The 14039-nt window shown below is 33.5% G+C and overlaps 1 protein-coding gene across 1 annotated transcript; it reads left to right on the top strand.

Annotated features, from left to right (window-relative positions):
• The first annotated feature begins 362 nt into the window (after positions 1-362).
• Positions 363-2564, top strand: LOC116104858 (geraniol 8-hydroxylase-like). Its single transcript, XM_031391288.1, has 2 exons — positions 363-1307; positions 1593-2564. The coding sequence occupies exons 1-2, from the start codon at positions 411-413 to the stop codon at positions 2199-2201; spliced, it is 1506 nt and encodes a 501-aa protein (XP_031247148.1). The 5' UTR covers positions 363-410; the 3' UTR covers positions 2202-2564.
• Positions 2565-14039: the final 11475 nt, after the last annotated feature.

Here is a 14039-nt window from a genome sequence, read left to right as displayed (position 1 = left end):
ATTGAAGCACTTTGGTTTTAGCTTGAAATGGGTTTTGAAATTAAATCATAAATTCTAATTAACCGGTTTTAAAACCAGTGAACCGAACCAAATTTTTGGTTCGGTTCATAACCGAAACCAAACCGGTTTCAGTTCAAAAAATTTTTGAAACCAAAAACCAGTTCGGTTCAAGCCACCGGTTAATTGGTTTTTTCCACCCCTACTTACTTTTCATGCTTTGTACATGGCACGGGCAATGCACAACGGAAATAGATACCTTAATGTGTTTGATGACGACCCTGATGACGCGAAGGAAGCGAATTCAATTCACAATTCTATAACCAGTCATGATACTCATCTCCTTTTAATTGCTATAGATTGTCAAACCTGAAACACCTGAGTTAGTATTTCTGTAAACAAGAAAAATTCAAATGGATCTCCTATTCGGATGTATACTGTGGCTTCTCTTCACATGGGTTTCAATATTAGCCATCAACTCCATTTTCAGAGGAAGAAATCCAACTTCCAGAAAGCTTCCTCCCGGACCCACAAAATTTCCGATCATCGGGAACCTCTTAGCTCTTGGTCCAAAACCTCACAGGTCTTTAGCCAAGCTCGCCAAGATTTATGGCTCCATGATGAGTCTTAAACTTGGCCAGGTGACCACCATAGTCATTTCTTCCGAATCCATGGCCAAACAAGTTCTTCAAATCCACGATTCATCTTTCTGTTATCGTTCCGTCCCCGACGCCCTCCTCGCCCATCGGCATGATGACTTCAGCATGGCTTGGCTACCAGCCTCCACTGAGTGGAGAACTCTCAGGAAAATCAGCAACTCGAATATTTTCACTACTCAAAAACTGGATGCTAATCAAGACCTCCGGCGCAAGAAAGTGCTACAACTCATTTCTTATGTTCAAGAAAGTTGCGATGCCAGTAGAGCCATAGATATTGGCCGAGCAGCTTTCACTACTACTCTTAATTTGATATCAAACACTATATTCTCCGTTGATTTGGCTGATCCCAAATCAGAGTTTTCCAGAGAGTTTCGGGAGCTCGTGTGGAGTATTATGGTGGAAGCTGGAAAGCCTAACGTGGCCGATTATTTTCCTGTGCTTAAAAAAATTGACCCCCAAGGGATAAAGCGCCGCATGACGATTCATTTTGGGAAGATGTTGGACCTCTTTGATCGCATGATCGATCAACGCTTGAAGCTGAGAGAAGAGCCTGGTTATGTTAAAACCAATGACATGCTGGAAATTCTACTGAACATTATGGAAGACAAAACTGAAGCTATCGACAGAAATTATATCAGACACTTATTTCTGGTTTGTATTTCTTTTAACTTGTATTGGTTGAAGCTTAATTACATATCCTGAACACCCAGCTCGATAAGATTGGATTTTCTCTCATTCACTTCAAAATATTGGGACTCAATAGAACGCGTCACCATTAAGGACTTCATCTTTGAAAATGAATCGAAGGTTCAAATCAAGAGAACGTATTCTTAATCCTATTATTTGAAGTGCGTAAGAGACAATTCAGACAGTATGTTAACAGTTGGCAAGGGTGTTTCATATTCTTTCTTTGTTAACAAATTTCATGGGTAACAGGATTTATTTGCTGCCGGTACTGACACAACTTCCAGCACACTGGAATGGGCAATGGCGGAACTCCTCCATAATCCTGAAGCTTTATCAAAAGCCCGATTGGAGCTGGAGCAAACCATAGGCAAAGGGAACCCAGTTGAGGAATCAAACATCACTCAGTTACCTTACTTACAAGCAATCATCAAAGAAACTTTCAGATTGCATCCACCAGTTCCCTTTTTAATTCCCCGCAAACCCTCGACAGACACGGAAATCAACGGCTTCACAATCCCGAAGGACTCACAAGTTCTAGTCAATGCATGGGCGATTGGCAGAGACGCAAACACATGGAACAACCCCAACACTTTTCTCCCCGAAAGATTCTTGGGGTCGGATGTTGATGTGAAAGGCAGAAACTTCGAGCTCATTCCATTTGGTGGGGGGCGGCGAATCTGCCCCGGTTTGCCACTGGCGACGAGAATGCTGCATTTGATGTTGGGTTCGCTTCTTCACGGCTTTGATTGGAAGCTTGAAGATGACGTTACGCCTGAGAAGATGGACATGGAAGACAACTTCGGCATCACTGTACAGAAAGCGCAGCCGCTTCTTGCTGTCCCAGTTGCGTGGGAATAGAACAAGTTTGACTTGTCAGCGTGTGAATTATCTTTATATTTTTAATGTTTAATAAAGTGATTTCAAAACTTCTTGATTTGGAATACAATCCCATAAATGGTACAACAGTGATGCTAATCCCACTTAAATGAGGATATTTTGACAAAGAGTAGATCTTTTGGCACTCCGTAAACTCCTTGAAGATGGCGTTACGCTTGAGAGGATGGACATGGAAGACAAGTTCGGCATCACAGTACAGAAAACGCAGCCGCTTCGTGCTGTCCCAGTTGCGTGCAAATATAATAAGTTTGCCTTGTGAGTGTATGAATTATCTTTATATTTTTAATGTTTAATAAAGTGATTTCAAATCCCATAAAGGGTACATCAACGATGCTGATCAGCTGATTTGGAAGAAAATTCCATATTTGGTACATCAGTGATGCTAATCAGCCTCCCCACTTAAATTTAAATGTCCGTTTCAGAACGTCTCTTTCCTTACTATCCAATAATAAGTTGATCAAATAAATTAAGCCAAATTGTCTACATCTTATGATGTCGACCACTTAAATTTATATGTATATTTTGTTAAAGAGTGAGATACTTCATACTTGTCCTGTTTACCCAAACAAAAAACAAATATAGGCATATGTGTCTTGTAATGTACAATATATATGATATTGAGCATTAATACAACAATATATGATAGGAATAAATAATATAATTAATATGTAGATCAAATTTCATTTGTTTTGCCTTTAGATTACGATTTGATTCAGTGAAGTAGTAATTATCAAGAATTTGTCATAATAATACAAATTCGATTTAATTAATTATCGGATGCAGAAGAATAGTCAGCAGGAATGCATATTCAAAAACATTTATGGTGGTGGGGGCCTGTGTCCGGTAATACTTGGCCTTGGGTAGGTGGGGTTTTAAGATTAGAATATTAGTGCAGTATTAATTAGGTTAATCATGCAGTTAAACAGACGCATAAATCTTTGTTTCAGATGATATCGATGGAACGTCGAAATTTAGCTTATGGGCTAGGTCATCTAAATACCAAACCTCACCAACTCTCTGACTCGTAATTTATTACTTCACATAACTTGCTTTCCCAAATTCCAGTACTTCACGGAAGAAAGATGGAGACAAATTTACAAATAGCTTTTTTAATGTTTAATTAAGGGGAGAATACATTTTCCCACCCAAGGTTTGGTGACACAACTTTTACCACCCGTCAAGTTTCAAAATAACACTTTCCCACCCTTCATCAGGTTCTGTTAGTATTTTCTATTAATATTTAACTGAAAAGACAAAAATAACCTTAAAAAGTTTATTTCTTAATTAGTTTATTATAAATTAAAATTTTGTTAAGTCAAAGTGTTTACTCGATTATTTATTAGTTCAAGTGTAAGGATAACATTTTTTTCTTTTGTTTATTTAATTAATTAGGAATATTGATTTTCTATGTTAATTAATAAAAATGAAAAATATTATAAATTTAGTAGATTATTGAATAATAGTGATGAGATATTGATAACATTATAAATAAATAAATATTAAAATCATTTAACTTTAAACAATTCCATAGCATTACTCTTAACTTTTTAGGTGAGGTTAACTATTTTTTCTTTTTTGACTTTTTAATATTTGAGTTTTTTGCTAATTAAAAAATAATAAAAATTTATAAAGTTAAATATTTAAGGGTATTTTTGTCTTTTTAATAAAATATTAACGAAAAATATAACAAAACTTAATGAAGGATGGAAAAGTGTCATTTGAAACTTGACAGGTGGTAAAGTGTTGTTTTGCCAAACCTGGGTTGGTTCTCCCTTAATTAAGTGATCCACTACCACCAGCCTTCTTTGAGTTGAAAAATGAGGATTAAAATAGGTAAAAGAATGATTTTATTTCTTTCTTTTTTATTATTATTAGGATTTAGGAAAATGTGCATTCCCTTTCACCTAAGTCAACCCTGCACCTTATCTTTTAACCATGTCTTTATGAGGAAAATTTTGGGCTCCTTCAGATTTATGTTAGCACAAGAATTACTAACATGGTATTATTATAACAATTAATTTAAAGATTCAAGAGAAGAGAAATTCATAAGTAGCATCAATTCATTGGATTTGGAGGATGGTAATTATACCCCATTGCATTATAGATTTTTTGCGGTTTTTTTATTTATTAATTTTTTTTTAAAATAATGTAACGATGACAAGCTCTATTTGATCAATAAGCTAATAATTAACCTTTTTACAGTAAATAGGAACTCGGCCAGGCTTGGTCGATTCAACAGTGACTCGCCCCTTTATTGGGTCGGATTAAAAATGTTCTATTCATTCAAAACTCTAGAAATTAAAACATCAATTCGTGAATAATTGAAGGCTGGAATGTTAGCGCTTTTGAAGAAGAATGGTCGGTGAGTAAAATGGTGGTAACGGTGTTGATTTATGATGAGTGAATCGACTAAAAATCATAAAACAATGTCTTTGAAAATCGCAAAATAAAGCTTGTTGTCGTCAAAGACTGAGGCGGCGACGGAGGAGGGGTGAGATGGGTTTTGCTCAGGAGGTTGAGGGGGGTGTTTTCGTGGTGATGGGGAGTGTGGTCGTCCTCGAAAATAGGCCCTATTTGTCGATGCTGGTGGTGTTTGGGGTGTTTTTGTAAGATTTCAAACCTACGAGGACTTAGAAATTTTCAAGGGTGGTTTTGTTAAATTTCAAACCTTTAGACACTGGTTTGACCCACCAGTCAAACCAGTTAAACCACTCGACCCGTAACCTATTGGCCTAGCCAGATCACTGCAAGGGCCGGGTTTGTAATCATTGCCTTTTTATGTTTTTTTTACTATTATCAAAGAGTTAATTATAGTAAAACTTCTCTATAGTCATAATGGTGAAACTAACTAATTTTATTACTATGAGGAGGTTATAACTTAATGGAGGTGTAGTTACAAAAATTATTATTTTAATTTCTTATTTTATAATTCATATTTTAGTAGTATAGTATTAGGATTTTAATTCATATTTTAGTAGTATTAGGATTTCAATTCACTCCTTAAATTGCTTACTTTTGAAATGGATAGAAGATTGTGTTTTGGAACCAACAAAGATAAGTGTCATTGATGAAACTATAAATGTTGTTAATGCATGGTCAATTGATGTGAAGCCACAGAAAATTATCAATGGTTTTAAGCACTGCAAAATTAGGACCCTTAGTGTCGATGAATTACAAGTTACTAATAAAGTGGATGAGGAGAATAAAAGAGTCATTACAGAATTGAGGGATTAGATTTAACATCTTCATTACACTAATCAAATGGATACTAATATCTTCCTCAATCATCCAAATGAACAACAAATCATATATACTTTAACCAAAGAAGAAATTATTACTGCAATTAGATAAGAAGAAAAAGAAAATAATCCTAAGGATGATAGTACGGAAATACAAAAAGTTTCTTACTATGAAGCTCTAAACATGCTTGAGAAGTTAAAAATATTTTTGCTTCAACAAGAATGTGTCCAATCTATTGAGGTATTACGTACTCGTAAGGTAAAAGATGTAGTAACAACTCTTTACCTTACGAGAGTTTTTTATGACTATGTAAAATTTATAACTATTCCAAATTGGAATTAGAATTTTTTATGCCTATGTAGAGTTTATTCCTATATAAGGTATCACTATAGAGATGTTTTACTATAATGATATCGACCCTCTTTAAGATTTAATTGAATAAAAAAAATCTTTTAAAGCGTCAAAATTAACAAAAAGTTATTTATCGATACCGAGGCATTAAAATATAATGTGAACATTTTTTAGTTTTATATATAAACTTCTAGGAGAAAGAATTTTCTATGAAAAAAAATTTAGCGATTCATTTTAAAAATCTGTACAATAATACAAAAATGATTTTCGAGGATACCTTTGTTTGAGTAAATACTGAATCCCATTTTGCATGTACGAATTTAATAACTAAAAATGAATGTAGAAAAATTAGTTGGATAGAATGAGCCGAAATAAGTGAAGATAGAATGAACCCTCTACTGGGCTAAAGACACTTTAGTTGGATTTAATTTGTTCACCTTTTAAATACACTACAAAATTTTCTCTCACTGTAATTTCTTTCCCTTCCGAAGATTGAAATTACATGAAAATATATAACTTTTTATAAATGTTATAATAGTATAATACTATATATATATTATATATATATTATATAGATTATATATATATATAAACGGTGGTTCACAGCCTCTTCTTTGCCTGCCGTTTTCAAATTTTTCTTTTTTCCATCAAAACTTTAAAAACAGTAAACTAACAGATATTATACAAATTCTAAGGAACAAAAAATAGAAACAAAATGCTTAGCTCATAAACCAACACAACCATAATTGTTCCTTTTTATAATAATTAAAATTCTGCTTTGAACACCTGTATCATAATTTTATAAAATAAAGTTTTATTATACATGCTTCTTAGAACTCAAATTTATCCTTTATTTATTTAATAAAAATTCACTTTGTTTTTTATTTAACTTAGGGTTCGGTACGACTCCTTTGAGTAGAGCTTATGAAAAAAGAGCTTATTATGATAGAGCTTATATGAGCAGTGGCGGATCTAGGATTTTTGTTGGGGAGAAGGCCTCCGCGGTTTCATCATTGTTTGTCAAACAACTAGTGAAAACTTAAAAAAAATTACCAAACCTGAGAGAAAAGAATGCAATAACATAATACTTTCCTACTTGAATAAATTCATGAGAAGAATTTTTTTGAGTAAATGTGTTAAATAAACCTTGAACAAAACCTTTTTAATTTTTTTGGCTTCCAAAAAATATAATATAAACTAGTTTAAGGCCCGCACGTTGCACGGGTTGCTTTTGAAATTGGATTTAGACATATTGTTTATCTTTTGGATCTTGTTTATTTAGTTATGAATTTTCTTTTGACATTATTTAATGTTCCATTAATGAATAGTATTTTATATTAATTTTATGTGAAAAAGCAATATTTTATTATAGGTATTTTTTGATACACTGGATAAAAGAATTTAATATTCCATTAATGAATAATATTTTATTTTAATTGCATATTAATTTTAAGTGAAAAAGCAATATTTATTGCAGTTATTTTTTGATATACTGGATATAAGAATTAGTAATAGTAATTTTTTTCATTATTACACATTTATGAATACTTATTTAATCCAATTTGCTAAAATTAATTATAGTGGATATATATTGTCAAATATATTTAATTCAAAATGTTAATATTAATTATAGTGTTTTTTGAATTGGACACTTTTGGATTAATTTTAACTTGTTATTTTTTTGGACCGGATAGTTAATGCTCTATCAGTTGTTGGGCCGGGTTTTATTTCAAATTGGTTACTGCTGTATGAATTGTTTGGCCTTTATTTCAAATTTGTTTACTATTTAATTAGGGCATTTTTCAGTACATTGTCATTGTCTCTGCCTCGCCGTTTTGTATATGTTTTTGTTTTTTCTTTGGTTTCTTCGACTACTACTTTTGGTTTGTTTAAAGTTTTTGCAGTATCTAAACAATATTTGGTAAGAATGTAAGTAATATTTATTTCGTCTCTGTTTCTTTTATTGTTTGCAAGTCTTTTTTTTTTTTTCATTTTTTTTATTGTTTGATTTGTTTATCTTTGGTTTATATTATATTGTGTAGCTTTGTTTGGTGTACATCAGATAATGACAGTGAGGATTAAGTATGTGTTTTGGCTTTTATAGTTTTGCAAGATTGATTTTTGAAATTTGATTGTAGCATGGAGACCTGAAATAAAGGGTTGAAGAAAGTGAAGCTTTATTTGTTTTTTTTTTTTTTTTATTGTTTGAGTTATTATACAGTTGTTCGTATTATATTGTGAACCTTTGTTCGATATGCATCAGATAATGAGAGTGATGATTAAGTATGTGTTTGGGCTTTTATAGTTTTGCAAGATTGAATTTTTTTTTTTATGTTTTTTCTTATGAAGTGAGAGCATAGGTATGTATTTTTTTAATTTTCTTCATTTCTTTTTGTAAGTGTTTGTTTTTTTTTTAAATTTGATTGTGAATGTATTTGGCTTGTGTTTTTGTTCTGATATTGTTGATAGAATGTCAACCTCAACTGAAGCATTGAAGAAAGCAAAGCGCCTTGTTAATGTTAATGTTAGATGCTTTGTTCGTTTTCAAGAAACAGATCTTGAAAAGCAAAATAAAGATATTCAACGTTTGATTGATTTTGTTGTTTATAGTGAAAGTGAAGAAGAAGATCAACGACCAGGATATGTGATTATGGAGAGTTCTCAGTCCATTAGGAAAAAGAAAACTCTGGAACAAAAAATTGATTACTTGATTCAACTAATAGAAAGTAAACAAAGCAAGCTTACTTCTCATGATAATTCTTGTACCATTTCAATTCAAATACATAAGTTAATATTTTAGTTCGCAGAAAGAGGTATTATAAAAGTATTGTTTTTTATATTGATTTTAATTATTGTATTGATTTAATTGTTTTATTTTTTGGTGTTGTTTTGTTAAACAGATTGAAATTTTAACTCACGTGAACCATAAACTTGCTTTAAAGCTAGAAAATTTGCTTGGTAAACTTGAAGTGGCATGTTTGTTATGGCTTTTATATTTTTCTGATTTAGTGAATTGTTTTTATTCAAGATTCATGTTTTTTAATTAGTGTTGTTTGGAAGGTGTTTTGAATATATGTTCTTTTGCATAACATATATGTGTTTGTTTATATTATAGAAGTATTTTATTCTAATAAATTTTTTTATATTTTTTGACAAATAACTTACAAATATTTGATTTTATTGTAGCATGAGAAACATGTTGAATCATATTTTGGATCTGTAGAGAAATGGAAGGATATGTTTTTGAGTTCAAATGTTTCAAAATTTGCCAAAAAGGTAATAGATATACCTTGTCAATCAAAACCCGGGAAAAAGCGTGGTCTCAAACCCAAAAATTCAACTATCCGGCTAAAGGAATTGTATATATAAGTTATATGTAATTAGTTTTTGTGATACTCTTTTGTTTTTTTATAAGGTATAGTGTTGAATATGATATTTACATTTGTACAATTATGAATTTTTCTTGTTCATTGTCAATTATAATTTATCTTGCCTAAAATTAATTAATAGTTGGGTTATTTGTTATCGTAATTTATTTTAGGTTATAAAAATGATTTTAAGATTAAGCAAGTATATATTTTTATTTTTTTGGGTTAATGTTATGTATATGTTATTTTTCATTGCTATATATTTCGTATTAATACTTATTAATGTGTTACTAAAATTATTGTATGACGCATTTGTAACATATTATTGTTCAGAATATGGGTTGTTAACAAAAAAGAGTAAAAAACTTAAGATGATGTTGGAAAATCTGAATATTGTAAGTTAATGAGAAACAAAAACTATTGATATTGTACTTTGGAATTCAATATATTGTTATTTTATTTATTATAAAAGAAATGTGTACATTGGCATTCTTCATTTCTTATTCTGATTATTTGCTAGTTCCATTTCGTTTGTAGCAATCTGTAACTCCAATATTAGAAATAATAATGATTGTTGAATGCATGATATCCACCAGCCTGTCAATAAGATGTTTCGCTTTCTGTCTTTCGATATTTATATTCTCTACATTGGTGCCAACATTTTCAATAATCTGTCTCAATTCGCACTGACTATTAAGTATTACTGATTCAACTGTTGAAAAAAAAAATTGTTAGTTTATATAACCAAACAATTATAGAGTTTATGTATATAAAAAAATATAACAAAATGAAAAAAATATAACAAAATGAGTAAAATGTCTGGTACCGCTTTCAAAGTTCTTCAAATCTGATGTTTTGTCTGGCATTGTGAAGTAAATAGTAGAAGCAAAAAGCATCAATAAAAATTCAGTACTTTGTGAATGCATTACGAGCACAAATTTTCTTAACCTTATACATAGATAAATATCAAGAGTCGGTTTTAATGGCAATACAAATTGAGTGAATAGAAAACAAAAAAAACATATGTTAAAAAATAATCATAGGGATTAAAGAAGATTAAAAAAAACTGTTCAATAGTGTGCAATGAAATGGTAATAATTTTTATTTAGTAGTTTAATTATTATTATTAAAAGGTTTGGTAAAAATAGTTATGGCAGTAGATCAAAATAATTGTTCGAATAATGTGCAATGAAACAAATTCAATTGTTCGGCACGCATGGTTATCAAATCAGATTATTAAACCGTTTGTATAACGTGTAGTTAAACAGTGATAATTATATATTAAATGTAAATATTGATATATATTTATGAAACATATTGATATGAATGTGTTAATGAACATTTACACATTTTTAATTTGAATGTGAAGTGTTTGTTTTTATGTGTATGTGAATGCATTAAATATATTGCACAAATTTTTAGGTTATTGAATTGTTCACTGGCAGGTTGAAGGATGAATTTTACCACAATGAAAAGTTAACCTATGGTATTCGAACAATCAAGTTTAATAAATAAGTAAATTTGTTCAAGAAGGTGAAAAAACTTTCCATATCACGTGCATATTAACTACAACATTTATTTATTAGTTATAAAAATATTACTGGAAGGGAATGTGAATCATTAGTTTCTTTTCAAACTGTTCATATTTACATTAATATTTGTAATTCTTCACATTATTATCAAATGAATTTCAGGTATAAAACATTTTAGGTTTATGTCAATTTCCATTTATCTAAATGAAAATATTTAATGTGAATGTGAATGTGAAGTTTGCCTTTTAAATTAATAGAGACATACATGATTGATCAAGCTTCAATGATTAAGGTTATTAATATATGTTATTAATACCAAAAAAAATATTGAAAGACAAATTGTATTAAGCTATATGTCATAGCTATTGATGCAAAAATACTCCAACTTGAGTGATCCGATCAACCCTTGTTAGGATCGGAATTGATGTGTGCATGATTACGGGTAACCAGCAATATGTAAATGGAAAATGTAGTAAAATAAATGGCAAGAAAGTTTTTAAAGTGGTTCGGCGAGTTGCACTCTTAAACATACGTCCACTGTTTTTGTATTGCTATGAAAACATACAATGACAGTCCTAAAATAATTTGCTAACCCCTTTCTCATTGTTGAAGGGGGTTTATATACAGATTTTATACAAAGGAAAGAACGAAAATAAAGGGATTACAAATAAGTTCGAAATGCAACTTTGATATTCTCGCGATTGGGCACTATGATTGAGCAAAGACTACTGTCGATCTGATGTTTTCCAAGATACTGAAGATCTGAAGTTAATTTGTGAATTGGTTGAACAACTGTAAGGATTGGTCGCAACTAGCTTGTGCTTAGTTGAGCTACAACTCGATAAGCTTAGGCTGGGTCGGACAATCGGTAAAGTCAAGCTGATTCTGGATCGAGCTATAACCTCGTAATTCTTTGAGCTTGAAGAAAAAATCACACACAACATTTACCCCTAGTGTTTGGTGCTCGTTTCGAGCTTCGAAGACTATTGCTCGATTTGATATCAAGCTCGGTATTCATCGGTAGGGCACTGAATGCAGATTCGATCGAGTTTCATGAGTCGGACTCATCCCTAGTTGACGTACTCAACACTTAACCTTTTCTCTTCTGCGACATTGTTGACAAACTCAAAATTTGGAAAGAAAGGGTATTTGTGTAAATTCCACGCGGTCATGTCACATTAAATGCAGCAGTTACTTTTCGTCACGCATGAGCGACTACAATTGTCCATGCATGAAGTTGAGGAGAAGTGCGACGATGGTTATAATTATGATAGTCTGACGGTTGATCGCCCCTCGTAGATGATTGACACATGGCCATGTCCAGTGCCGAGATTGCTTGACGAATGGAGGGCTGAGATTCACCATAGATTGATGGCTATGATCAAGCCCCGCCCTTTCGTCTCCCATGCAAACCACTATATAAGCGGGCGAACTCGTCAGAAAGCCTTCACACTTTGCAAAAGTTTGCTTATTTAGTCGCTACTCCTTCATCTTCATAGGGCTTTTTTCTTTTGTGTAGGTTACTGATTGTTTGCTTCTCCTTGCGTAGAAATGTGGGTCGAGAAACCGAAAGGCTTGAAAAAGAAGTCGGTAGCTTCCGGGACTGCCAAGAAGGCACTGGTTGCTCCAATGAAGAAGCAACCTACGATGCTGTTGGAATGATTAGGCAGGGTGTCTTGCATCCAACCTTTAAGTAAAACGGGGGCGAGCTTAGGGATGACTTAAGTGCGAAGAAGCCCGCAATTGCCTCTAAGGGAGTCAGTGGGAAATGTGCCCTCGAGCCCCAAAAGGGGTTGGCAAAGAAGACTTTCGAGCCATTTGGAGGCTCGGGGAAACAAAATGTGCTTGTGTAGCACGATAGCTCGAGTAAGAAAAATTCGACTGAGCCATAGGGCGGCTCGGGAAAACAAAGGTCATCGAGCAGCAAAGTGGCTCGGACAAGGGGGCCTAAGGGCAGGCTGGCGGCCCAAAGAAATCTGTGGCCAAGAAGAAATCTGTTCCCATGGGTAAAGCTGTCATTCCCAAGGGAAGTAAACCAGCCTCGCCTCAGCAGGGAGGCAAAGTGACAGATGAGGTAGCTAGAGCTGTGGTCGATGTAATAATCGACCAACGCCCTAAGCATATTAGCGTCGGGGCTGCGATGACCAAGGATGTTGTCACCTTGTGAACTTTTACGAGCATTAAGGATTTGTCTCCTCCATAGCTGTTAGCTTGGATATGTAGCTATATGACAAAGTTATTAGTAGTTCGCCCCTTTTCCCTTTTTTATATACACTTTTTGTTATTCCTTGCTGACTTTCATTTTTTTCTTTCTTAGGCATATGCGGCAAGCACACTTCCCTATAATGAGTGCTACCCTACATTGGAGAGCACTCATAAAGGATGGTAGGAAGCGGAAATACTCAATGAGGATGCCTTGCTAGGGCCAAGGTAGTAGAGAATGAGAATGACTCGAAACAGGCCGAGCTTGAGCGGCTTAAGGAAGAAATGGTGACCTTCGAGGTCAATAAAAGGGAGTAATATTAAGGTGAGTAGGCTATTCGGGCAAAGGTTGAGGCCAAAGCGATTGAGGCTGAGATGAGTTTGGCACAGCAGCGAGGTGTCAACAATAAGCTGAACTTCGAGCTCACCTTGGCTCAAAAAACTGCCGATCTTCGAGGCAAAGTTCAAGCAAATCTCACTCGATCTTGCCCAGAAGGTGGAAGGTCGACAAAAAGCCGAGGTTGAAACTGAGAAGCTTAGGCTCAAAATCGGAGAGCTGAACGAGGCTGTCACGAACCGAGCTTGAGAGACATTGGTCTTCCTTGTGCAGAAGTTGTAGGAAGCTTATCCCTCGATCAACTTCTCCTTCTTTCCACAGGCTTATCAAAAGAAGGTCGACCATATGAGGACCAAGGCTCAAGGGATGGCCTATGTTTGCTCAGATGATTATGAGCCTAACAGCAAAGGCCAAGAGGAAGTCGAGGAGGGTGAGGAAGATGTTGGCGTGAAGCAGGAAGTCAAGGATCCAGCTCATCTGGCTACGCTTTCACCTATTGCTGTTGACTTTCCTCTGGCCTAGCCTTCGCAAGATGTGTCAGCTCCCACCCCTAAAGAGGATGTCTTGACTCCTGTTGTCGAGGAATGTAATATACTATATAGCTAGTAATTCTATAAGAAATATAAGATAGAATTTACTAAATAACTTTTCAAAAATCAACTAAAAGTATAAGAACATAAATTAAATTACGTACCTCCATGTGGGCGTTACAAGGAACCATCTGTCCCTTTGGCGACGAGCCCCATGATCCTCCAGCTGCTTATAAATA

The sequence above is a fragment of the Pistacia vera genome, unplaced genomic scaffold (genome assembly GCF_008641045.1).
Source record: "Pistacia vera cultivar Batoury unplaced genomic scaffold, PisVer_v2 Contig487, whole genome shotgun sequence".
Lineage (NCBI taxonomy): Eukaryota > Viridiplantae > Streptophyta > Magnoliopsida > Sapindales > Anacardiaceae > Pistacia > Pistacia vera.
The sequence above is the reverse complement of the archived record's forward strand: the minus strand, read 5'-3'. Positions and strand labels throughout refer to the sequence as shown.

Coding starts and splice junctions, on each gene's coding strand:
- LOC116104858 (XM_031391288.1), top strand. CDS start 411: ATGGATCTCCTATTCGGATGTATACTGTGGCTTCTCTTCACATGGGTT. Junction 1,308..1,592: donor ATATCAGACACTTATTTCTG/GTTTGTATTTCT, acceptor CATGGGTAACAG/GATTTATTTGCTGCCGGTAC.